Raw genomic sequence first — 25291 nt, forward strand, 5'->3', positions numbered from 1 at the left:
TGGGGGGGGGGGAGGGTGGGGGTTCAGTTTTTACCAGTTAAAGCCCTAGAAAGGGTCTGTGAGACTTCAGAGGGGGTGCTTTTTGGTCGTTCCGCCGTCGAAACAATAGCCGCAAGACTCTCGCATAATTTCAGCGGTAGTATAATGGTTTTCGACGTGCCTGTAGGCGCCGCTGCGGTTGTCGACACTGTTGAAACCTTAGGAGTTGATGCTCTCTTAGACGGCATGTCGGTATCCGTGTGTTTTTTGTGGAAACGTCCTTAGCAGAATGCCTAGTCGCATGCCAAGAAGACTTGAGGGGAGTGCGCTGGATCGGCTGATTCGGCAGGCACCGAAGTTTTCAGCGGGCCGGTTGGCTTCTGATGCTTCTTCGACGCATCCGCCGAAGAAGCTCGGGGGTTGTATGCTTATCCTTAGGTGGTGCACGTGTGCCCCTGTCGCCGGGGTGTGATTTCCCCACAGCAGTACTGGTGGCCTGCCTGTAGGGCCAGGGCACCTGGGAACCGGACGGTTCCGCCGAGTCCTCGTCACTCGAGGCAAAGGGCCCCAACGAGGGAACGACTCTCGGCCTGCATCGCGTAGGCCGCCCACCGCTTTGTCCACCTATCTTAACGTCGACGAAAGAGTTTGCAGGATTTACAGGATCGCTCGTCGTGGTCACGACGTAAGCACCTATTGCATTTGCAATGGGTGTCCTTCCAGGGGTATTTTCCGTTGCAAGACGGACAAAACGTAAATGGAGTCCTATCCACAGCAGAGGTGAAAGGCGGCAGCCAGACCAAAGAAGGCAAGAGGGGAAGAAGAAATGCATTCTCAGGAAAGGATCAACCCGGGACCCCACTCTCCCTACTGTATAGGGCGTGGCCGGAGGGCCTGGCCACGTAGTAGACAGATGTCGATCGATGCACCAGTCACCAAAAAAGCAGTTCAATGTCGTCGGCGTAGAGATAAATGAAATGGTTGAAGAGAAGTCAAAAACAAAAAGACCATCGGTCGTGGGACAACAAATAATTAGTTTAGGAATATAAACTGACGAGCTCCGCAGAAGGCGACCAACTAGTTGGGTGGAAAAAAAACAATAGGAGGGACCTCGACGAGTGGGATTTTGGTTACCCAACACGTCACGGATAGTGTTAGAATCAGACCCATGTCGATGTCTCCTTTTAATCCTCGAAAGAAAGATGCAATACTCTGCAATTACCACAAGATGTCAGACTATATGCACAGCATATTTTTCTAAGCAGATAACGAGCATCAGAAATGTACTTACCAGAAAACATTACATGGATCTCCAAAAAAGGGCCCTGGGTCAATGGACTAAAATAATAACAGACTAAGAGTGTTAAGGGAGATTTTCTATGTACAACATTCCCTCCATTGTTTTATAAGGAACCCCATTCTTTCTGCTGTTTTTGATCCTGTCCTGGCTTTTTGAAAGGAAGAAAAGCCTTAGCTTCATTAGCCTTTTGCTCATTTGTCACAGGGAAACCGATCAGTCCTTCAGACTATCGGTTCTAGGAAACTTTGCTTCTCTTTTGGAACTCTTCCATTTTTTGACATTGCACACAGCATCTTACAATGCACTGCAATGAGGATACTTTTGTATCCCCATATCTTTTTGCACATGGGATTTCTGGTTATTTTTATATATGCCTAAAGACAAGCTGGTGGCAGTAGTGACATTTGTAACATTTTTGCATCATTTTTGGTGTGCACATTCGCGTTGACAGTGTTGGCTAGTAACTGTGGCCAGTACCTTAAATGGCTGTGCCACAAGTTTTTCGGTTGTTCTTTGGCCAGATTGTAATTTGGCCGTCTACCTATCTTCTCAGGTCAGGGAAATCCTTATAAGGTCCTGCAATTGCCCAGGAAAGCTACTGCTTTTGCGGGTGCATGCACGTGTGTGGCGCCAAGGAAGGGGGCTGGTACAGTCTAGTCCCAGTCCACAACACAGTTGCCAGAAAGTCTGCTACTGCGGCCGATGTGAAACCAGTAGTTGTCCCAGATTGGACAACTACTGGCTGTTTGAATGGTGCAGATCCTTACCATTGGAGGGCTTGGACTTGCATCCAGTTCAGGGTTTAGATAAGAGGACTCCCCCTGCAGCCATTCTGGAGAGCTACGTTGAAGCCAAGAATCTATCGGAGAAGAGCAGTCAGTTGATGCAAGGACTACTTCTGCAGTGGCCCAGCAACCTCTCCAGTGACCAGCCCTGTGAAGCCCTGCTCTTCTGTCTGATCTCCGAAGAGACTCTGAGGTGCTTCCGCCCTTGGACTAGTGGAACCAACTAGTCAACGCCTAGAGGATCGAGCCCTTCAGAGCATTCGGAAGAGTCTCTGGACTGCCAGTGGACTGACCAGCTCCCTTGTGTGCTACCTCGCCATAAATGTCGCCATTCCGTATTCAACCCCGGAAAATCTGGTGGTGACCAGCTTGTGCCACAAGTTGTATTCCCCCCAAATTGGTGAATAGGACAGAATGGAGTACTTCATTGATTGTGGGTAAATATTTAACTTTTAAAAACGTCCCTAGGCACCACCATAGTCCACTGCATAATATTTGAATACCTTACCTGAAGAGGCTATATATATTGAATTTATGACTTTTGGGCACAAGGCCCCATACCATCTTAGAGTTGGACTTCATAAGTATTGAGGAAAGCTGTAGTACTTGTGCTTATTCAGACTGTTTACTTATTTTCCATGCTTCTGACAACTCACCTGTTTAACAATGCTAACAAATTTATATGCAACTCTATAATCTTCATGGTAAATGTGTATTTATGTTTATGCTATATGTGGCAATACTTGCTTGTGATATTTTATATGCTTAGCGTGTAACTAAAAGCCTGATGAATAACTATTTTGATATACTCACTGTCTAAATTGAATTATTGGTGTTCCATTGTGTGGACTCATTGTAGCCCTAGACCTCTCACTTTTCCTGAGACTAAGCCTTGACTGCTCGCCTACCTTAACTTAATTGGGTTTTGGCTAACCTCTCAGTGTCTTCCCTGTTTGTTTACCAGTAATAGGGAGACCTCCCGAATTCTTAACACCTAGGGCTGATTTTGGCAATCCATCTTAGCAAAGTTTATGCCATTCAATTTGCAGGCTCGACTCCAGCAGTTGGTTGCAGCAAAGCAGACCTTGAAAACAGATTGCCAGGTTCATGTGTAGTGATGAGTTATCTAGCAACTGTAGTTTATGATCACTTCACGGTTTACCCCTTATGTCCAAGCAAGACATTAGGACATGCCCTCCTATCTGTCAAATCCTTTTTGCTCAAAGGCAGACAAGTCGATAGAAAGGTTAACTTTGAGAGCTCCAGCCAGGGCCTTGGGCCTCTTGATCCCTTCTCAGTCATCCTGGTCTTACAGGGCATATAATTTCACCAAGAGAGACAGTGGCCAGTCCACCTGACATTAGGAGGACACATTACTTATATGTTTTGCGATGGCTGTTCCGCACACAGATTGCTTATCACCCCCTCTCCCCCAACCTGCACCTCTGGTAGATGGCTGGTACACCTTAGTTCTGCGGTCCCTCAGCTCCAGAGTGCTATGGCTTGTGGTACCCGAGCATGATTGGCATCCTGTCGGGGTCGCCCATGGACAACTGGGATAGCTAGCTGCACCTTCCCAACCAAGTAAATGCATTTGTTATACTACGAAAATATTTTACTGCCCATAGCACTAGCACAACATTAAGCCAATTGCTCCAGATGAACACAGAAGCAGCCCCAGCACACCTTCCCTTGGAGTGAGACGGCTGAAATTCCAAGGACAGGCGGCATGTGGCACAAGATGATCTGCAACGTTCCAAGGCTTAGCTCGGAACGACGATGGCTGCAGCGATGTAGCCTAGGAGAGAGCTGGTCAGTCCACTAGTTGGTCCAGAGACACTTCTGAAGGCTCAGAAGGCATGGATCCTCAAAGTAGGGGGTAGAGACGGGTTGTTCCCACTGGTCCACAGGTCAAAGCAACAAGGGTCTTCTGTGATCAGGCAGAAGAGCAAGGCTTCACCGGCCCAATCACTAGAGTGTATGCGGGGGTCGTCAGCAGGCTGCTCTTTTTATGCAGAAGTCTTGGTTTTAACGACCTGCTGAACAGTTGCAGGGCCTTTCTTTTATGCAAGATTAAGGCTGGAAGCAAGCTTTCCATCTCCTCCAGCAAAATCATCTTGCACGACTGCCGTGGCGGATCCCATGAAGCATTGGTAGAGGGAATGCCACAAGAACTACTTTCCCAGCAGACCTGTAGTAGGCAGACGAGCTGCTCACGCACACTACATCGCTCACATGATCCTCTCAACAAGTGTGCTACATGAGCACTTCCTTAAAGGAAGTGCACTGGCTTTGCACAAATGCTTCTCAACTTTGCCAGTATCTACACTTGTGGAACCGTGCCTTGACTCATTTTTTGACATTTGAAACCCTGCCTTTGTGTTCATACTGCTTGTGGATTGCCCTATTTTTGATTTGCCATTGTTGGTGCTTCTTGGATTACTTGTACTGATCATTAGACTTTACTGTGTATCTTCCTTGTCGGACTTTGCTGATTATTTTCTTTGACAATTTGTTATTTTACTTTTTGGACCGCTGTTCTTCCTTGTAATCTGGACTTGGTTCTCTGGACTCTTAGTTGCTCCCTCGTTCTGTTCGGGGTTAGCGCTCTACCGGTCTTCGTTCTTTTCCTTTTCCCAAGAATAAAGCAAATGCGTACTCTGATCTATGGACTTCATTCCACAGAATCTTACTGGGAATAGGTTTTCTGGCCATACAACGCTTAAGCAAGGTAAGGACTGGGAGAAAGTGGGGTGAAAAGAACAGGAGCCCAGGGTATGCAAATTATTCTAAACCATCTGTGTTTTCTTGCAGCCTGGGCAAGCAACCTTGCAATGTGCCCGCCCCCCCCCCTGCTCGCCTCCCTCCCTGCCCAATTCCTTCAATACCATGTGTCATTTCAGTGGTTCAGGTGTGATCAAGAAGATAGTCTGCTGCCTTCAGGACAGTATTGACGGATCCCTAAGACAAGCGTAAGGATCGGCAACATTCAAACAGCCCACATTGTCCAATCATGGACAACCACTGGCTACCACATCAGTTCAGCAACAGACATTTGGGTGTCAGTGGATGTGGACTGGGACGAGACAGTCCCAACCCCATCCCCCCCACTCCTCTGGCTCACACACACAAAGCCCCCTTGCCCACAAAAGCATCAGTTTTGCCCTGGAAAAGGGTTTCCATATAAGACATTTTGGTTCCATGTGACAATGCCGCCCGGAAAAAGACGCCAGGTAGGTGACTGTTTCCTGATCCCTAAAATACATTACCCAAATATTCTAGGAGAGGTATAATTTTATATAATGAACTCCAATCCTAGAATATTTGAGGCACGTGCTTGATTTTACCGAGGGTGTTTTTTTGGGACAAATGTTGCCCACTGGCAGCCCTTTCCCAGGTGACCATCAATAGAGACTTGCATTTCCTGAGCTGAGAAGGAAGGCAGAAGGCCAAAGAACAATATGGCCATATCGCATGCAAACATCTAGTGGCACGGCCCTTTTAGGGTGCTAGCCGCCTTTAGTAGCCATTTGCGGTAACTGCAAATGTGCATGAGAAAATTCTCACAAACATAGTAAAAGTACACTCGCACCCAATGGCTACACAATCGACTTCTGGCCAACTAGAGAACATAAGCCACAAATTACATGCAAGATATGAAATGTAACAAGGGTATCAAAGGGCCAAACTGAACAGAGTAAAACTGCTGCAAAGGTGTCCCCACTAGTTTCAATAGCTAATCAATACTGCCGTCTTCCTCATGGCACCAGAACCTCTGTAATGGCGGAGGCAATGCATGTACGGCAAACAAATTGCTGCCATCGGATTCTGCTCCACATCCATAACCAATCTAAAAGCAAATCTGTAGCTCCAAACCAATGTGTTCATTAAACGCGGAGAGAAAGGCGCTTCTCCACAATACCTCAAAGTGAAAAGAATATTTTCACTCATGAGCGCCAACTCCATCGGCCGTTAAACGTATGAACAGTTGCCAGCTGTAACCAGTTTACACGATTTTCCATTGGAACTCCTGGTTACAGCAGGAAACGGTTTGCGGAACGACCAATGGATTCGGCACTCATGAGTGAAGATATATTCCATTACTTCACTTTAATGAGTTACAAAGAGGGCATACCAAACTGGAAGCAAATACTTTATAGAGCAAGGTAATACAACACTGCAAATTTTGTGATACACTTACGGAGGCATGTACTCTATAATGCTGTTTAGTAGATAAAATCCTTGGTGGTCATTTGCTTTAGAGGCGATCAATTTCTGGAAAACTCCCAATAATCCAGGCTGCAGGGTACGGGGAGGGGAAAAGAGATGAATAACGTCAAAGACATCATAACATACACATACTCACCTCAAATTATTTGTACAAACAACAACAAGCAATAATAGCAAGAGTTAAAGTCTTGAAATGGAAATGAATGTTTCACTTCATTCTTTCTCGTACTAACAAACACTGATCCAATTACATTTTTTGTAAATACAGCTCATTTCATGAATGCATATCTGCTCAAAGACCTCACGTGATGTTAACTAAACATGCCTACAGACATATGAATTACTTTAGTTCATGGTTAGCAGAAAGATACATGCCAACTGATTCTATATCAAGACCGAAGGCAAGCATTATGCTTAAACTTCCTTTAATTCTACTCGCCCAGCAGATTAAAATCTTTCCTTTCATCAACTTTTCAAAATCTCAATTTTCCTCAAACTGAAAACATATTGCCAAAAAAACTTCAGATTCCATGAGCCCCAGTGTCCCTGGTAGTCCCATGTCTATGTCCAGTCTCTAAGGACCATGAGCCATCTCCTGCCTGGCTCCTTTCCTCTTCCGAACAGATAAATAGCAGGTTTGTTGAGCTCCTGCTATAAGGGCAATCTATTGTACTATTTTATAACGTTCAAACAAGTGTTTCCGCATTGTGAATGCACAAAGGACTGATATTGTGCGGATAGGGCTTTATCACGAACATATATATATATATATATATATATATATATATATATTCACTCTTATTGCCTTTACTTTTGCTAATTGCCAATGTAGACTTCGTCAAAAAACAGCTTTCTTAGCAAAAACAAACGTACAAAGCACTCGATCCAACTATTTCAGTGCAAATAGCTTTATTATATTAAAAACATCATCATTAATATATTGACCAGCATGGACTTTGCGGCTCCCATTGAGTAAACATGATTGTAATATATTGTACTGCTATATTGGTTTGCTTGACATGCAAGTCAAATATTTGTTATTTAAATCAATACAGTGGAGTACTGTGTGTACTGAGTGATGGACTCTATAATGCCATAAATCAAAGCTGCAGTGCAGCGGCACCCATTTAAAGCGCTGGCAGTTATTAGCACTTTATTTCTGTCTCCCCAAGTGGGTAAAAACGATTATGAAAATTATTTAAAGTGATGCTCTGAATGCATAAGATGACGGTTGTGCATTATTCCATTACCTTTGCCACAGACAATAGAACCTCAAAATCAAAAATCATGCCCAAGTGGGCTAAATAATCATTCTGTTTAAAGTGACATATGCATTGTGTAGTGCAAAACGCCGCAATAGCTCAAATTACCTTATTTGAGTCATATATCCATATATTGCATTAACATCTAAAGTGCTTGTGCGCATTGATGGAAATACAATACTTCATAGCACTTGTTTACAAAATGTCTCATACAGCATCACAATCTCGCCATACCAGGCTAATTCACAGTTACATTTAAAGTGACATGTGCATACTATAGTGTACCTGATGTAATTAGCCACCAAATAAGCCACCTTAATTGATTTTTCAGTAGTAGATATAATCATATTTTATATAACAATCTTCTACTTAACCTCCTAGTGACTACGTGCTATCAAACAATTATAGCATTGTCAAGAATTAGTGATGCGATTCCAGTATTTTAAACTGGTATTCTTAATGGCCATTTCATAGATCTCTTTCTCTAATCACAGAAAAGATGTCCAAGTATACTGGTTATAGAGCCTCTAATCCTTCAAATGTATGGCTAGTTCTTCCCCAGTATTGAGACCCCCTGGCTTTTTGGTATTGAAAATTATAATCAAATTGGACTCAAGTTTACGTTCTCTATTGCCTTTCCTTTTATGGATCAGTATATGTGCCAATGCAAAAAAAAAAAAATGTGTAAACAAGTGTTATGAAGTATTGTATTTCCATCAATGCACACAAGCACTTTAGATGTTAATGCAATATATGGCTCGAGTAAAGTAATTTGAGCTATTGCAACGTTTTGCACTACACAGTGGATGTGCTACTTTAAACAGAAGGATTATTTAGCCCACTTGGGCACGATTTTTGATATTGAGGTCCTATTGTCTGGGGCAAAGGTGATGGAATAATGTACAACCATCTTATGCATTCAGAGCATCACTTTAAATAATGTTTACCCACTTGGGGAGACAGATATAAAGCGATAATAACTATCAGCGCTTTAAATGGGTGACGCCGCACCGCAGCTTAGATTTATGGCATTATAGAGTCTAACACGCAGTACTACACTGTAGTGATAGAAATAACAAATATTTGGCTTACAGGTCAAGCGAACCAATATAGCAGTACAATTAGGTTTACTCAATGGGAGCCGCAAATGTAAAGTCTGTTAGAACAGACAGAGCTATGAGCCCTTTACATGTTTTTGTCCACATGGATTAGTATAACTATACAGGTCCAAGATGGCTGCTAGCATTTCAGCTAGGTAGAGGATTACCTCCAAAATAAGTCACATGACTGATCACATGAGTTCCCAAAAAGAGTACAAATAGTAGAAGGCTCGCACTAAACAAATTGATTCACTTCGCCTGAGGAGGTCCCTGCATAGGGGTGGAACGCGTGGCCCAGACAGATGAGTGTGACTTTTAAATGCCAATTTTTTGAAGTCCATGCTGGTCAATATATTAATGATGTTATTAATATAATAAAGCTATTTGCATGGAAATAGTTGGATCGCATGCTTTGTAAGTTTGGTTTTGCTAAGAAAGCAGTTTTTTTGATCAAGTTTACAGTGGCAATAAGCAAAACGTTTATATATGAAATCTTATCTCTGGTGCTTGCATCTTCTTAGATTCACATGCTCTGCATAGTCCGACATCTAGTCGTAGTCCTGGAGCATTACAAGATTGGTTTTCGAAAAACTGACGTCTATCGGATGCGTTAATAATACTATCCCTATTGTGAATTGTACTGTACCCATGATCCTTGAAGAGTCGAGGTCCCTCAGATTGTTTCTGACATGAGGTTGCATGAAGTGTAGCACGAGTACAGATGTGATAAGGCAGAAACAGTGATAACCCAGAAAACAATTATGCGCCTTCTACTCCAGTAGGGGAGGTAGGGTGGGCGCATGAGAATCTAAGCAGATAAAAGCACCAGAAATACGATTACGATGAGTAATGTATCCCTTCTGGAGCTTGTGGATCTGCACAGATTAGTGAGCAGTATCTGAAAAAGGAGCTGCGAAGTGAGAAGGCACAGTGGCAAAGAGATGTTTAACCGCTTGTTCCACCTGTGAATCTGCTTTAGAGTATCAATGCAACAATGCTGTGTGAAAGTATGGATGGAACTCCATTTAGCAGCTTTGCAAATGCGTCTAGAGAGACGTTTGCAATGAAAGCTAGAGTAGCACATGTACCTCTAGTAGAGTGAGCCCTGAGGATTAAAGTGAAGACTTTCTTGGATAGGAAATAGCAGAGCTGTTAACACCAGACTATCCATCTGGAGATGGCGTTGCTATGTGATCGCCTCCACTTCTAGGTGTACGGAAACAAAGTTGGTCTGTTTTCCTTAGAGGTTTAGTTTTGTTCACATAGTACAAGACCACCCTCCGTACACCAAGTGTATGGAGGCATCCTTCTGCTGCGTTAGATGGATTTTGAAGGAAGGTAGGGAGTTCTATGGATTAACATGGAACTTTGAAATGAACTTCGGTGAGAACCTAGGATGTGTTCGGAGGACAACCTTGTCCTTATGTATTATGAAGAAAGGGTCTTGTACGGACAATGCCTGTAGCTCACTGACTCATTTTATAGAGGTGATAGCTACTAGGAATACAGTCTTGTAAGTCAGATGTTTTAGGCTGGCCTTGTGCATAGGCTCAAAGGGTGGACCCATGAGCTTGAAGAGCACAACATTAAGATCCCAACACAGGGAAGGGTTGGAAATTGGGGGGTATAGCCTCGTTACCCCTTCCATGAATGCCTTAATGACAGGAACTTTCCACCAGGACACCTTGTTTTGTGAAGTGGTATAAGCGGACAGGGCCACCAGATGCACTTTGTTGGAGTTGAATACTAGGCCTAAGTCTAGAAGTAAAGCATGTAATGTAGAATGTTAGCTGGGGAACATTCTGTTGGGTTTAGAGTTTGACATTCTGTCCGGAAGGGGAGACTTTCTCCATCGCAAGAAGGACCAAGTATCACTCCTCGACTAGATCATCCACCCATTTCCGAGACGATCCTAAGCTGTTCATGGCTAATTGTATCAAAGAATATGAAACAGGGACGTGTGAGGTGAGACCAGCAGGTGTTTCCCAGATGCTCATTATGTGCAGGAAGCCGTTTAAAGCCATAGCAGCAACAACCATAACCCATCATGTTCACAGCAGGCATAAATGTAACAGATTTTGGGGCGCATTCAGTCAGAGGTGCTATGGCCTCCAAAGCGTTAGGAGTTGGGGCAAGTCTTCAAGATATTCTGAAGGCAGCAGATTGATCCAGCGATCCCCCTTTTAAGACCTTTCATTTTAAACCAATTGCGAGTGTGGCAGCAGGTGTGGTGGACATCTTTGAACAAGCATAATGCTTGCCTCCAGTTTTGACGAATACCCCTGCTGTAGTGCAGAGAGTCTTGATTCTATTAAAGACACGCAGGCGAGCATTATCCCACCGAGCAACGCGTAGCATAATGAAGTGATGTGCATGATAATGTCAGTTGTCTGTTAATGATGAATTGCGTCGTATGACCCTACCTAATATATGTCTTCTCTGACAGGGGATGACCATAAAGCTGGCGGAGGACCTAAGCGAAGTGGAAAGGATGCCATCGCAGTCTGGGTCATCAATGTTGGTCAAGGGAAGGCCCATAGTCGAAGGAGGTCGGAGCAATGCAACCAGTGGAGGCGTGTTGGTTTCTGTTTGGAGTGTTTATTGGTTACCAGATGTCAGTTGGAAGGCATCAAGGATGAGGAAAGGACCCGGGCAGGAGATGGCTCATGGGGCTTAGAGACTAGTTATGGGACTACCAGGGACACTGGGGCTCATGGCATGTGAAGTTCTTTTGGCAATATGTTTTCAGTTTGAGAAAACATTTATATTTTGAAAAGTTGAAAGGAAAGATTTAAATCTGCTGGAAGAGTAGAATTAAAGTAAGTTTAAGCATAATGCTTGCCTCTGTCTAGAAACAAGACTCCCTGCACTAAAGCAGGGGTAATTTTCATTGTATAGGCAAAAGAGAAATTAAACCTTAACGTAAGCTTAAGTTTAAATTAATAACGTGCAAAATAAAATGAAACCTTTGCCAAAATATAAAAATTATGAACTTACAATTTTGTCTGATGCTGAAGTTGCTATTGCCCCTCCCCCTCGTTCTAAATATGCCTGAAGAAGTCTGACAAGAGGAGGAATGTTTCCTGTTCGTTCCCACAACACTGGCTGGAGTAGATGAGGAAATAAGGCCATGTAAGAATTTGGGATCTCATTTTTGTGCATTTCCAGCAGCAAAGACATCACTTGAAATACGTAAGGAATAAACTCTAGATGGGGAAAGAAAGAGAAAGCCAAATTCAATAACTACAATTTTTAGCTAATCATTTATCATAAAGTTATATAGCTAGAATGGCAACAGTGACCTAAACCACAGATCGTGTTACAAATGTAAGGGGTACTATAATGTGGCAACTGTTAAAAACTTTTCTTTGTGTGATAAGGTTAGAAGAACAAATTACTTTCAGTAATGTTCTTTCTGATGGACGTTCCAACGACAGATTCCTCATTAATGATATGCATCTGTCAGCACCGGCTGCTCTTCAGAAACATTTTCTTCCGCCAGGGGGCCCAGAGCAGCTAAAAGTCTGTTCCGCCTGCCATCTTTAAATGCCCCACACCAAACATGGCACTGGGCAAGCATATAAAGAGGCAACATGCCCTGTGACCTCATTTCTACCTTTTTTACCTACCCCTCTAATGCTGAGGGACTGAAGAACTAAGGTTTACTAGCTATCCCAAGAGGGGAAGGTAGGGAGGGTAACGAGGAATCAGTAGGAGGAGCGCTCATTAGAAATAACTTTAATGAAGGCAAGTCATTTCTTTTTCTAAAGGACTCCTTCCTCCCACGGATTCCTCATCTATGATAGACCCCCAAAGCAGTATGACCTGGAGGAGGGAGGGAGGGTAGCAAGAAAACCACCTAACCAGAAAACTCTGAAGGACAGCCCTGCCGAAACAAGCGTCTTGACCAGACAGACTTCAAACAGTAATGTTTTTCAAACATGCGCAATGAAGCCCACGTGGCTGCTTCGCAAATATCCAGAATAAGCACTCCATGTTGCAGAGCAGAGGTGGCGGATAACCCTCTGGTGGAGTGAGCCCAGAGACCCTCAGGGACCCCTTTGCTGGCCAGATCGTAGCATTCCGAGACAGAGTGGAGAAATTACTTTACCGTAATGTTCTTTCTATAGATTCTTCTCCCGCAGATTCCTCATCATGACAGACTCCCCAAGCAGTTAGGAGGGCAGAAAGATTTAAACCAGTAGATTCTGCAGAACCGCCATACCGAACCTAGCATCAGCTCCCTGTCTAAAATACAAGGCATAGTGCTAGGTAAAGGTATGCAAGGATGACCAAGTGGTCGCCCGGCAAATACCTCGAACAGTGATCCCTCTCTGGAGGGCCGTAAAGGCTGAGCCCCCTCTGGTCGAATGAGCCCCGAAGCCTGTTGGAAGCACCATGCCTGCTGTTTGGTAACACTTGACAGTCCGTTTAGTGACGGCAAGGCCTTTTCTAGACAAGGAATAGGCTACAAACAACTAGTATGATTTCCTAAACTCTGGCGTACGAGTGACCTAGAATTGTAATGCCCTTTTGGGATCAAGGCGGTGGAAACTCTCCTCTTCCTTCGAGGGATGCAGAGGAGGGTAAAAGACAAGTCAGTCAATGGACTGGGACAGATGAAATTCAGAAACCACCTTAGGAAGGAATCAAGGCCTGACAGACTCATGAAAGAACTTCAGGAAGAGATGTTTGCAGCACAAGGCTTGCAGTTTGCTTACCCTTCTTGCAGACGTGATTGCAACCAAAAAGGCAGTTTTAAGGGACAACAGCTGCAAAGAACATGAATGCATAGGCTCAAATGGAGCAGTCATCAAAAATGTCAAAACCATATTAAGATCCCAATCTGGGACGACAAAGGGGGTTGGAGGAATCTTGTTGAGGGCCCATGAGGAAGTGGGCCATGACCGGAATGGTGAAAAATGAACCTTGGTCTGGCGATCCCTTGAACACAGATAGGGCCGCCAAATACCCTCTCACTGTGTCAACCTGAAGGCCTGAAGAGGCCTGTGACAGAAGGAACTCCATGACTTTTGTGGTGGGGCAAGAGATCGAGTCAGTCTCGCATTCCCTGCACCACGACTCAAATCTTCTCAACCTGCATGCATAGAGATCTAGTAGAAGGTCTGCGTGCAGCCAGCAATACCTGAGGCACCTCCTCTGAGAGGTCCCAGTCATCATACCCCATCCCCTCAGGAGCCACGCATGTAGGTTGAGGGAGTCCGGTGGAACACCAGACCTGTAACGCTCACCTGATTCTCGCAGAGGCGCCGGTCTTGACTGGGCGACTACCGTATCTTCAAAGGTGATGTGTAGCACCCGGTTGGCTCTTTGGGCTGGACCTCTGTGCACTGTATGCCTGACGTGTAGAGTAAGAGGTCTGCAGATAGAAAATATGGGGTTAATGAACTGGGGTTATTGGGGTGTCCCGATCTCTTTCCTCTTCTCCTCTCCTGTAGACCCCCAAAGGTTAACGCTCTCACCTTAGGTAAGTGAATGCCGAGCTCTCCATCTGCCTCGGGGCAGGGTGCTGTAACCAGTTTCTTCACTGGATAGGTAGCGCAGGCCTCTTGACTTCAGAGGACTGCTGTCCGTCGTTTACTGCACGAACGGTAAGTTTCGAGTCATTCAAATGACTTTAAAGTCTTTAGTAATGATGTCTCTTGTTTTGCAGGGTTCCGGCGATGGCGGATGACGGGCTGAAGTGAGTTGAAGATGGAGCCCGTGTGATGAATAGAAGCGCCTGGAAGCACGTAAGTAAGCGCTTGTTGCCTGCTTCACGATGCGCTCTAACTGTCTTTTTATTTTGCAGGTACGAGTTCGGAGCGGCTGCAGGGTGCCGGAATACCCACTGGATTAGATGTGGAAAGGAGTAATGGCACGTGAGTATTAAAGTTCCCCAATGTCTTTAAACGCACCTTGTTTTGTCTTTCAGATGCGGGATGCAGCGCCGAAGGCCTCCGGAGCGTGCGAAGAGTTGGTAAGCTTTTGTCTTTCAGATGCCGGAATGCAGTGTGAAGACCTCCGGAGCGCACGAAGAGTAGGTAAGCCTTTGCCTTTCAGATGCCGGAATGCTAACCTGTTCTTTCTTGTCTTTATAGGTGTTGCTGAAGACTGGATTCAGGATGGTAAGCCTTTTTCCTTAGGCCTAGGACCGGATGCAGAAGACACGATGAGCGTCCTGCTGCAGAGGTTGCAGAATAACGCAAAGCAAGATTCATCCACCGGGTGTGGTTTAAATAGCCTCCTGTAGTGCTTAGATGTCTCCTTCCACAGCCACGCCTAGGTAAGAAAAGAGTTCCTGGTAAGAAAAGAGTTCCTGCCTTCCAGAAGAGTTCCAGTGTTCTGAATCTAGGGAGTGGCTCCAGCCCCACCCAACAGGAAAAGTAGTCCCAAACAGAAGAGGATCAGAGGCTCAACTGGCAGGCAAGTAAGCAGCATGGTCTGCTGCAGGTAAGTCCACCCAAGCATTATGAGCCCGGCGCTTCCAGCGCTGGGACTGGGCATATTTATGAGCCTGGTGCCACTGGCGCCAGGACTGGGTCCAAAAGGTCCCAATTGGGACTGGTTGGCACTCGTAACCTGGGTTATGGATCTGCTTCCAAGGGAGTTGGGAAAACCCTGACCTTTTGGAAGCAGAGATCATGACAGTACCTTCCGACTGGGTGAGGAGATCCGGGCACCGAGGCAACCGGTGAGGCGGCCAGATGGTCAGATCCATGAGCTCAGAGTACCATGTTCTCCTCGCCCAATCCGGGGCGATCAGGATCATGGATGGTCGAAATCCCTTCACCCTCCTGAGAACCCACGGAATGACGGGAATCGGAGAGAAGGCGTAGTGGAGAGGAAAGGTCCAATCCACCAGAAACGCGTTCCCCTAGTGCACTTCTCACTGGGAATTCCCTCGAGCAAAACTGTTCGCACTTCCTGTTGGATTCTGTGTGGCGAACAGATCCACTGCATGGGGTACACCAGGGAGTGAAGACCTCTTATAGGACATCCGGGCACATCTCCCACTCGTTTGAGACCATGCTCTGTCTGCTCAGAGCATCCGCCAAGGTGTTTTATGTCCACGCCAGAGACCGAGGTCTGGTTCTCTCAACCAGAACCACAACAGAATTGCCACTGTGCAGAGTGGGCGAGAGTGCACGCCACCCTGTTTGTTGAGGTAATGCATGGCCACTGTGCTGTCTGTTAGAATGAGGACATGCTTCCCTCTGAGAGACGGTGCAAAAGCCCCCAGGACTAACGCGATGGCCAGCAACTCCAGCCTGTGGATATGCTACTTGGCTTCTGATGGAGACCAAAGGCCGCTAACGTGCAATTCCTCGCAGTGGGGGCCGAAACACTTCAGGGACTCATCTGGGCCCACTCGGGCCTAGAGCCAAGGTGGCCGGAAGGGTTCCCCCGCCATCAGATTGTTGCGTGTGTTCCACCAGCCGAGTCTGGAAGCCGCTGGAATAGTGGCATAGTTCTGAAACAACTGCACCATCTGGGCGATGTTGCGGACTCTACTTGGGAGGAAAAGCCTTCCCTACCCGGATGTCTAGGACCACTCCGATGAACTGGAGCCGCTGAACTGGCGTCAGATGAGACTTCAAGTTGAGGAAGAAGCCCAGCCAGTGTAGTAGGATAGAGTTGTCTTCCAGATGAGTCCAGACCTGCCCCGCCGACTTCCCTCGGATCAGCCAGTCGAAGTACGGAAATACAAGGACCCCGGATCTCCTGAGGTGGGCGGCAACTACTGCCATGAGCTTGGTGAAGACCCTCGAAGTGGAGGTCAACGCAAAGGGTAGCACTTTGAACTGATGGTGCTTGTGCGACAATGAGGAACCTTAGGAATTCCTGTGCTTTTGGTATATCAGCACATGGAAATAAGCATCCTGTAGATCAATGGACTCCAGCCACTCCTGGAGTTTGAGAGCGTGGAGAAACTCTTTCAACGTCACCATCCTGAATTTGGCCTTCCTCAAGAACTTTTTCAAGGCCTCGAGGTCCAGGATGGGAAGGAGACCACCTACCTTCAGGGGCACCAAGTAGTAACAGGAATGCCAACCCAACCCTCTCTGCGGGAGGTACCCCTTCCACAGCACCCTTCGACAACAGGGCTCTCAGTTCTTCCTGGAGCTCCTGTCCCGGTTGGCTCAGGGGAGGTCTGTCCAGAGGACTCTTTAGGAAAGGCAGACAATAACCCCACCAAATAAACTGCAGGGCCCAGGCTTCAGAAGTTATTTCCTGCCACTGGGGACAATGCCCTGCCAATCGTCCACCAACCAGTGCATCGTGGGAGGGGAAAATCAAAGCAGTTTAGAGTATGCGGGTGACCCTGCTGCTGCTTATTGGCCTCTAGAGGCCTCTTTGCCCCTCACGGGACGCGAGAAGCGCCTCTGCCCTTGCCATGGCTTGCGGGAGCTGCGCCTTCCTGCCATAGGGCACATAACGTCTATAGCCCCTGCCCCAGGAGGCGAAGCTGAAGGCTGGTTCGGCCAGCTGCGCTGCTAGGCTCAAAGATTTAGCAGCCAATTTCAACTCCTTGAAATTCTACAAGGATTCGTCTGCTTTCTGCCCGGAAAGCAGGTCACCTTCAAAAGGCATGTCCGGCAATCCGTTTTGGACATTTGGGGAGAAGCCAGAAGTCCTAAGACAAGGTTGGCGTCTCATCACAACTGAACCCATAGCTCTGCCAACACAGACTGCCACTTCCAGGCCAGTCTGCAACAACTGTTTGGCTACCTCTTTACCATTCTCCACGAGCTGTAAAAAACCGTCCTGCACAGCACACTCAGGGAAGTACTCAGCAGCCTTTTCTACTGCTTTCCATAAGCCAAATGAATATTTGGCGAAACCACACGCCACGTTAGTGGCCTCGAGGCGCCATGCTACCAGAAGTGAACTGGCCAAGGCTTCCCATTTTTTCCCCTTCTCCGTCTGTAGGCAGATTTGCGGTGGATGCTGCGGGTCTAGTGGAAACCGTGGCAGCCTGAATCACCAACTCCTCCGGCGAAGGATGTGTGAAGAGGAAAGAAGGATCACCTCTTCCCGGCTATATACGTCCCTGTGAAATTGGCATTCACAGGGGAATGGTACAAGGGTGCTGCCATAAGGAGGCTAAAGGGTCTGCAATGGCAGGGTTGAAAGGCATATTGTTATCGACTGTGGGACTCTCGTATAATAGGTCGGTAAGATCACACCCCTGAAGAGGGACAGAGGAGCCCTTCAAACCCAGGGTGTTAACTACCCTGTGAACTAGCACCCTGAACTTCACACTAGTTTGGGTGTAGGGCTGTTTTTTTTTATAACCCCAAGTCTGGAGAAGTATCCAGAGCACTGGCATGTAAACCCTGAGCCAAAGCCAATAAATCGGCCTGGTCGTCAAATTAGTCGACGCCGCCGGGCTCCGTGTAAACTGGGTCGACCGGGTCTTCAGGATCATTGTGTTCCTCGACTCCGAATATGGAGTGCATGGAATCTAAGAAACCTGATCTCGACAGTGGCACGAAGGAACCATCGGCGACTGTTGGCGCCGGAAACTTCAGGATGGACTTCGACGCTGAAGCGATCGATGCAGAGGGATGCTTGGGCAACCGAGAGACAGGAGCCTCGGCCCTACGGCCTTCGAGATTTATGCCTGAAGGGAGTAACACCCGAAGACAGTTTTGACGCAGACGGCGTGGCTGGCCTGCAGGTCAGGGGCCGCAGCCACACCTACAGTCTCTTTTCCTTCCTTACCCCGCTCACCATCAGGGGCATTGTGTCCTCAATGCTTGCTGGTAGGAGGACCTGGATTGGCTCCGGTAATACCTAGGTGTTTAAATGGGACCTCTGCACAGACAGTGCAGTGGGCACGTGCCCATCGAAGTTGTGCCAAAGTTCAGCCTGTCTGGGTCACAGACGGGTACTTTGTTTTCTAGGCACTATTCGCGTGACGCTCTCCTTGCTCTGCCCTGCTGGTCTGATCTGGCCCAGTGGTATGTCAGAGCAGGGTTTAGTTGAGGAAACAGTTAAGATTGCCGGTAAAGAGCATTTAGCGGCCATACTTATTAATGCCCGATCGATGGTGGCTCATGCCCATTTTCTCTACGAGGTATTATCTGAATCACAGCCTGACCTGGTCTTTGTGACTGAAACCTGGCTGACGGTCATCTTCCCCGATATTCTCTCATGCCCTTCCAGCTCATTATAACATTGTCCATCTTGATCGGACCTCTGCCCACCCGGGTGGGATGTTTGCAGTGATATTCAAGTCTTCTTTCCATGATTGCCTTGGTTCACAAATTGCAAATGGAAGCATTGCTGGTACGTTTTACGTCATCAGCCTCCTTTTCATGGCATTTCCTTGTTTTATGTCGTCCGGCTGGATCCTACGTGTCCTTCCATAACCCCTTTTTAGAGTTTGGTGCGGCCCTTCAGGTCAAACATGGGAATTTGATGTATTAGAAGATTTTAAACATGAGGTTTAATGCCCCTGGGATGATCCCAATTCCGTGAGGCTATGCTGGAACTGGCACAATTTGTTTGTGATTCGACACAAGCTTGTGGTGGCATTTTGGATCTTATATTTTCGCCTGTAACTAGTATCTCTGGTGTTCAGGGAAAGCAGATTCTGTGGTCTGACCAGTCAAATCTCTTGATATTCTGGGCCCTACAGGGTAGGTTAAAGGTCGCCCAGTTACATCTTGGAGACGTAACTGGCATACAGTTGACCCTCAGTTGCAGTTCTCTGAGATTGTGTCTCGTTGCAGGGCAGCTGAGACTATGGACTTTTCTTTACTTTCAGGCATCCTAGTTCATGTTGCTAACCATATATCCCATCTTAAATTAGTTCAGGCCCGGAAACGCCCTTCTGAGCCTTTGTCCACTGATTCTCTCAATGCATCTTGCCTGCGGGTTAGACAGGCAGAACGTAAATGGCACTGGGGGGTATGGATCTGTTAAAAGGGCTTCTTTTCGGTATCTTGCTAGGTAGGATATACCACCAGGATGGGATAACAGCTAAACAAACCTATTTTACTAGCAAGGAGCTCACAAAAAAACTCTACTCTGTGGTTAATGATTTTCCTTCGGCCACCCGGTCTCTCCCCCTCCCCTCCCCCCCCCCCCCCCAACGGTGCCAGCCTCTGAATCACTTTGTGACTCGTTGTCATATTTATTTCTACACCAAAGTAGTGGATATTCATGACATCTCGGGTTGTAAAGAAGCACATAGCAACAGCTCCGACCTGTGAAAGGGTGGACGCCGACAGTATGTGATGGAATATGTTTCCCACATTTTCGGTCAATTAAGTTCTGCAGGCAGTGGGGCATTTGAAGTCAGCGGCCCGTCTGATCCCATTACTCTGGCCACTCTTAAAACGATCTTGCCGGCCAGGATCCCTTGGGTTGCGGAAGCAGTGAACTATACCTGCCGGATGTTTTAGATCCCCACCGAGTTGACGCAGGCTACGGTAATTCCACTTCTTAAAAAACCCTCTTTTGGTGCAGGATAATTTTCGCTCTATTTCTCTTCTGTTTTTTATGAAGCTATTAGTCTCCGATAGCACACCTTTTTTGGAATCTTCACTATTCTTTGACTCCTTTCAGTCGGTGTTTCGACAGGGTACAGAGTGTCTTGGTATGTGTGGTCGATTAGGGGAGAGTGGAGGCCCTGATTTTATTAGACCTGTCGACGGCATTCGACACGGTCGACCCGCCGCTCTGTTATCTCGCCGGCAGACAGCGGGCTTCTCTAGGGCCGCCCTGACCTGGTTTGTATCTTTCCTCACTGATAGGAGTCAATCACTCTCTGCCTCCTTTTCTATCCTCTTCTCGTACATTATTTTGTGGTGTCCGCAGGGGTCAGCCTTATCCCCCATGCTTTTTTCAACATCTATATTCAGTCATTGATTCGCCTCAGCCGTTCTTACGGCTTTCCCTGTTATTCCTACGCCGACACTCAGATCCTGGTCCGTCTTGAATGGGATCAAGTGACTGCAGACTCTGAAATGTGGGAGTTTCCGTCGGCAGTGGGAAACTGGATGAGTGCGAACTGCCTGAAGCTGAATGGGACAAGACCAAAATTCAGGTGGTGGGATCCCATTCCGATTCTGCTGTATGGTCTGCCTCTTTTTGGCCGCCCACCCTGGGTGATCTCCCCATCCCGGTGAAGGCGGTTAAGAACTTAGGGATCATTCTGTCATCTGACTTATGTCATCACAAGCCAGCGCAGTCTATAAGACTGGACACTTCCCCTTTAGAGTGCTGCACAGAATTCTGCCTTTTTGCCTGAATGTCTGTGCCCGTTGGTAGTGGCTTCCTTAATTGGATTGACTACTGCAATGCACTCTATCTGGCACAAACCCCTGGTGTTGATACATCGTCGACAGCAGCTGCAAAATCTAGCAGCGATGGTGCCCATATAAATCCAGTGCTCCGGGCCTTGCACTGGCTTACGGTGGCTCAGAGGATTAAGTTTAAAGCCCTCTGCTTGGTACACCGCACCTTTTTTTAGGCAGGGGCCGGAATACCTGCAGGACAAATTTCCCCCCTACATTCCGGGCAGACCTTTGCATTCAGGTGATGCCAATCTAGTGGCTAGCCCGAAAGTCCGCTTGGCCCGCATGGGCATTCATGCTTTGTCACATGCAGCCAGTAAACTGTGGAATGGGCTTCCATCTAGTCTCAGAGGCTTGGTGAACCATCTTCAGTATAGATGGGCGCTGAAAACCTTTGTTCTATGGCTACGGCAGGGGCCGGTAACGCTCTTTTCCTCGCGCCAAGATGCCTTCGGGTGAAAGTGTGCGCTACAAAAGTAACTAACATAACACAGCCACTTGCGTCTTAAACATTTAAAACATAGGTCTTAAAAAACTCTCCAACTCTTCTCGAGTGACCAGCTCCGCCGAGGGGTTACCTCATTCAGACGACGAGCTGGACTCGCGTTGATTGCGGTGGTGCCGCTTCTTTCATGGGAAAGACAAGGCATGGCTCCTGGAATGGGACGGCTTCTTGGTCTTCTTACAATGTCGGTCTTTCCCCTTGACGAGGACCGAACTAGTGACAGGGACTTGGCGACAGGTCGGCCCAAAGCCAGTTTCCCAGCCCTCTCGCGCACAGATTTCGGCTGCGTCTTTGCACACAACTCGCAGGCCTCTGTGTGGTAACTAGCACTCAGACACCATAGACAGATGTCATAGGAGTCGGTCGTAGACATTTTGGCCTTGCAATCGCGGCATTGCTTGAAGCCCGAAACCCTGTGGGACAACATCACGTCTAGGTTTTTGAGAATAAAGCATACAAATTACAATAAGAACGTAGAGTAAACTCGGAGTCCTGTTCCAGATGCAGCGTGCATGCCCGAAGAAAAGGAACAAGTTACTTACCTGTAACTGTTCTCCAGCATGGGTCTGGCATGGATTCACATGCTCATGAATATTCCCCGTCATCAAGCTGGGAATCCTCAGTAAAGAAAAAATCAGTTTTGTTTCTGAACTGTCTTTCTACTAATAACCAATCACTAGTCTCTGGGTCATACTGCCACCAGCCAATGACTGCCCTCTACCTAAGCCCCTCCTCTGGCAGCCATCTTCAGATTTGGTAGCACGTAAGTGGCAGTAAGACCAAGAGAAGAGCCGCAGAGGGGTCGGAGGGAGGGTTCGCATGTGAATCCATGCCAGACCCATGCTGGAGAACAGTAGTTACAGGTAAGTAACTTGTTCCTTCTCCAGCATGGGGTCTGGCATGGATTCACATGCTCATGAATACAAGAATACATAGCAGTACACACATGCACAACTACGGGAGGTGGCAAGGCTCAACATTAAGCATATCAACAAAATCAACATTAAGCATCTCTTACCTCCTCACCAGGCTCACCTTCAAGCGAACAGGTTGCGCAGCACTGCTTGGCCGACTCTGGACTCCTCCCTGGAATCCCAGTTGACGCAGCAAAATCTCGGGAAGGTGTGCGTCGACCTCCACGTAGCAGCCCTGCAGATGTCCAGCAGGCGCACACCAGATAGGAACGCTGTGATAGTACCGATCGCTCTGGTTGAGTGGGCTCTCGGACGGCCGGGCAGCGGTCGGTTTGCCAACAGGTGACAGTGTAGGATGCAGCTGGAGAGCCATCTGGAAATGGAAGACTTCGAAAAGAGCCTTCCCTTGGTTCACAGGTCCAAAATTCACAAACAGCTGTAATGTCTTCCGGAAACTCTTTGTGCGGTCCACGTAGAACTTCAGCGCTCTGGCCACATCCAGCAAGTGCAAAGTCCTCTCAGCCGGCGACGGGAAGAAAACAGGTAACACCAAGGGCTCGTTGAGATGGAAGTCCGACGGCACCTTGGGCATGAAGGAGGGGTGCATCCTCAGCACTACCCTCGTCTTGTGGAAAGTCAGGTATGGAGGTTTACAGGCTAGGGCCTGGATCTCTCCCACTCGTCGTGCAGAGGTGATGGCCACGAGAAACGCTGTCTTCCACGACAGGAACTTAAACGTTGCCGAATGCAGAGGCTCGAATGGCAGCCCAATGAGCCTGATCAGCACCACGTTGAGCTCCCACGCCGGGACTGGAGCCTTCACCGGCGGGAACGATCGGAATAGTCCTTTCATGAACTCCTTCACCAGGCGATGAGACCATAGAGATGACTGCCCCAGAGTTCTGGTGTAGCGGGAGATAGCCGCAAGATGGATGTTGATGGATGCATGTGCCAGCCCTGCCTTGGCCAGCGACAGCAAGTACGGCAGCACCCGAGGAGCCATAATCCACAGAGGATTAATCTTCTGTGCACGGCACCAGACAGAGAACCTCTTCCATTTGTGTCCATAGCACGAGAGTGCAAGCACCTCCTTGCAGTCCGCCGGGATATCGTACCCTCCAAACTCTAGTGCAGCAGGAGCCAGGCCTGCAGGTTCAGCGATCCTGGGTCGTGATGGAGGATGGCGCCTCCTTCCCTGGCGAGAAGATCCGCGTCCGTAGCTTGACTGGAGGTGACGCTGACATGTCCAGAAGGTCCGGAAACCAAAGCTGCATCGGCCACGCCGGTGCGACGAGGATCATCCCGCACCGGGACCGTCTGAGTTGACTGATGAGTCGCAGCAGCAATGGCGGGAACGCATACAGGAAGAGGTCGTCCCAGGGTAACGAGAACGCATCGCCCATGCTCCCCGGCTGGAGGAACCTGCTGGCGAACCTCCGGCACTTGGCGTTCGTCGCCGTCGTGAATAGTATGATCTGAGGATTGCCCCATCGTCGGAATAGGAGATCCACTTGATCCTGCCGCAGTTCCCACTCATGGCACGAGCGCAGCTCCCTGCTGAGTGAGTCGGCAATGGTGTTCTTTATTCCTGCCAGATGTAGGGGTACCAGGAACAGCCCCTAGGCGACGGCCCAGTGCCACAGATCTTGTGCTTCCTTGGATAGGGCTGAGGATCTGGTGCCCCCTTGTTTCCGAATGTAGAACATCCTGGTGGTTTTGTCGGTGAAGATCCGAACCACTTTGCCCTTGAGGGACGGAAGGAACGACCTGAGGGCCAGAACACGGATTGGAGCTCCAGGACATTGATATGTAGCGACCTCTCCTCTGGGAGCAAGAGGCCTCTTGCGTGGAGTTCTCCGGTGTGTGCTCCCCATCCTAGGGAGGCGTCCGTCGTCACCGTTTCCTGATACGCCGGGGTCTGGAAGTCCATGCCCGCCGCAAGATGCGCGTGGGTGCCCCACCACCAGATTGCTTGGTGGAAGGTCTCGTTGAGTGAGATCCGGTCTTCGAAGCTGCCCACCGCTTGCATCCAACAGGCGTTGAGGAACTCCTGCAGCGGTCGCACCGCAGCCTGTATAAGCACATGAGGTAGATGCACGAGGACATCATGCCGAGGAGGGACGTGATGATCTCACCCTGGCTACGTCCATGGTCAACAGCCGTTGTACCTTGCCCAGGATGGTCTTCGTCCTCTCCTCCGACGGCGAAGCCAATCGCACCAAGAACAGGGCCTCTTGAGACTGTATCAAGTGGGATTTCGCGAAGTTGATAGAGAATCCCAGATCCGTGAGCAGTTGGACGGTCTTTGCTGTGTGTGGTCGACGGCGAGTTCCCTTGACTTTGCTCGGATGAGCCAATCGTCCAGGTAGGGGTAGACGTGGATCCCCTGCAGGCGCAGCCGAGCCGCCACTGGTGCTAGGCACTTGGTGAACACCCTGGGTGCCGACTTCAATCCGAAGGGAAGGGACTTGAACTGATGGTGCCGCCCTTGGACCACAAATCGTAGGAATTTTCGATGTCCTTTTAGAATGGGGATGTGGAAGTAGGCGTCCTCCAAGTCCTGCGACGATAGGAAGTCGCCTTCCTCTAGCTGTCCTAGCATGTGCTGGAGGGTGACCATCCGGAATTTCTGGGACTTGATGTATTTGCTTAGAAGACGAATGTCCTAGATGGGTCGCCAACCGCCGGTCTTCTTCCGGACGAGGAAGAACCAGGAGTACATTCCAGAGCCCCGGAGCCTCTTTAGGACGGGTTCTATGGCTCCCTTTCTTAGCATCGCTCATACCTCCAGAAGTAGCTGAGGGACGTGGTTTTCCTTCCTGGCTAAGGGTGTAATACGGGGACACCTTCTTTGAAACCCCAGGGTGTGCCCGCGGTACAGGGCATCCAGCACCCAATGGTCGGT

At 48.0% G+C, this 25291-nt stretch overlaps 1 protein-coding gene across 2 annotated transcripts in view; it reads right to left on the reverse strand.

The window, feature by feature from the left end:
- The window catches only part of CSE1L (chromosome segregation 1 like), a 1325092-nt gene that overhangs the window by 462658 nt on the left and 837143 nt on the right, over positions 1–25291 (reverse strand). For both annotated transcript variants that reach the window (XM_069651279.1, XM_069651278.1), the window contains exons 19-20: positions 11654–11862; positions 6266–6363 (exon numbers count right to left, since the gene is read on the reverse strand). In XM_069651279.1, the coding sequence (XP_069507380.1) occupies positions 6266–6363; positions 11654–11862 (307 nt within the window). The remainder of the gene's footprint in view (positions 1–6265; positions 6364–11653; positions 11863–25291) is intronic.

This window comes from Ambystoma mexicanum, chromosome 3p (genome assembly GCF_040938575.1).
Source record: "Ambystoma mexicanum isolate Mex_15411 chromosome 3p, UKY_AmexF1_1, whole genome shotgun sequence".
In the NCBI taxonomy this organism is placed as follows: Eukaryota; Metazoa; Chordata; class Amphibia; order Caudata; family Ambystomatidae; genus Ambystoma; species Ambystoma mexicanum.